Below are 1,301 nucleotides of genomic sequence, written 5' to 3'. Positions count from 1 at the left end.
CCTCACAACAACAGCAGTTTTTGCAGCTTAGAGATCAACCACCTGGCCCACCCCGCTATTCATTCTGCTCAGCGTGGGCTGGTGTAGGGCCACCCTCCGCCCCAAGGCAGCGGACAGCTCTGTAGCCTAGGGCCCTGCCTCTTCTTCTGAGGCAGCACTGCCTCTGCCCCCTTGGCCTGGGGCTCCCGGCTCTCACGGGTAGCAACAGCCTTCCCTTCCTGGGCAGTGCCCTTGTCGCTGCAGGCACTGATCTCCCTCCACCCTTCTTCCCATTTGCCTTGAAGGACAAGCTGCTCTTAGAAAGCCTTCTTGAAAGATATATATATATATTTTAGACAGGGTATCACTGTTACCCAGGTTAGAGTGCAGTGGCGTGATCTCGGCTCACTGCAGCTTCGACCTCCCCAGGCTCAAGCGGATCCTCCCGCCTCAGCCTCGGGAGTAGCTGAGATCACAACCCCAGTATACCCAGCTTTTTTTTTTTTTTTTTCTTGGAAGGCAGCTATGCTCACCACTATACTATCAACGCTATTTTATTGTAGTATGTAGAGATGGGTTTTCGACATGTTGCCCAGTCTGGTCTCGAACTCCTGGGCTCAAGCGATTCCCCCGGTCTTGGCCTCCCAAAATGCAGGGATTACAGGCATGAGCCACCATGCCTGGCCTTGAAAGACAATTTCGTCTTCTTGGGAGTCTCCTTGCAGGGGAGGGAGGCACCCCTTTGGCCTCAGCACCCTGGCTAGGGGGTGCTGGCTCCATGGCATTGCCAGTGGCCCCGGCTGCCTCTTCTGTTCACAGGGGCCAACTCCCCTTCACCCTTGGGGGATGTCACCATTGCTTTTCACGTGGCCACCCTTCTGTCCGTTGGTTTTCGCGTGGGGAGCGCCTGCTGCTTCTGCGGCGGTCCCGTAGCCCGGGGGAGCCTCGGAGCTCTGGCTTCCCACGATGGGGGTCCTCTGGAGGACACCGGAGCCGCGCCGGGTCTCTGCCGCAGGGGACAGTAACGCGGGGTCGGCCTGGCCGGCAGAGCGCGGGTGTTGGGAAACAGAGCCGCACCTCGCTCGGCTCCGGAAAGCCCTGGTAACCAAAATTCTTGAAAAGCACTAGTGTCTGGCCTCCGCACTAACTCTCTCCGAGTCCCGTTAAGCCTGGGGGGATGACTCAGAGGGTTTGGGGTCCTGTCGGGGAAGTTCAGCAACCATAACAGTTCCAGATTCTCCCCATGTGTCTGTGGTCCCACCACCTCCTCCGCAAGGGACGCTGAAAGCTGTCTGGTACCCAGGACACCTTCTTGGGATGAG

The 1,301-nt window shown here is 58.2% G+C and overlaps 1 protein-coding gene across 1 annotated transcript in view; it reads left to right on the top strand.

Moving 5' to 3' along the window:
* Nucleotides 1-919: 919 nt before the first annotated feature.
* The window catches only part of HEBP2 (heme binding protein 2), a 10,141-nt gene continuing 9,759 nt past the window's right edge, over nt 920-1,301 (top strand). Inside the window, exon 1 of the mRNA XM_011962072.1 lies at nt 920-1,080. Within this exon, the coding sequence (XP_011817462.1) occupies nt 946-1,080 (135 nt within the window). The 5' untranslated portion in view covers nt 920-945. The remainder of the gene's footprint in view (nt 1,081-1,301) is intronic.

Source organism: Colobus angolensis, unplaced genomic scaffold, assembly GCF_000951035.1.
Source record: "Colobus angolensis palliatus isolate OR3802 unplaced genomic scaffold, Cang.pa_1.0 Scaffold58, whole genome shotgun sequence".
Classification (NCBI taxonomy): Eukaryota; Metazoa; Chordata; class Mammalia; order Primates; family Cercopithecidae; genus Colobus; species Colobus angolensis.
This window is presented reverse-complemented; position numbering and strand designations above follow the sequence as displayed.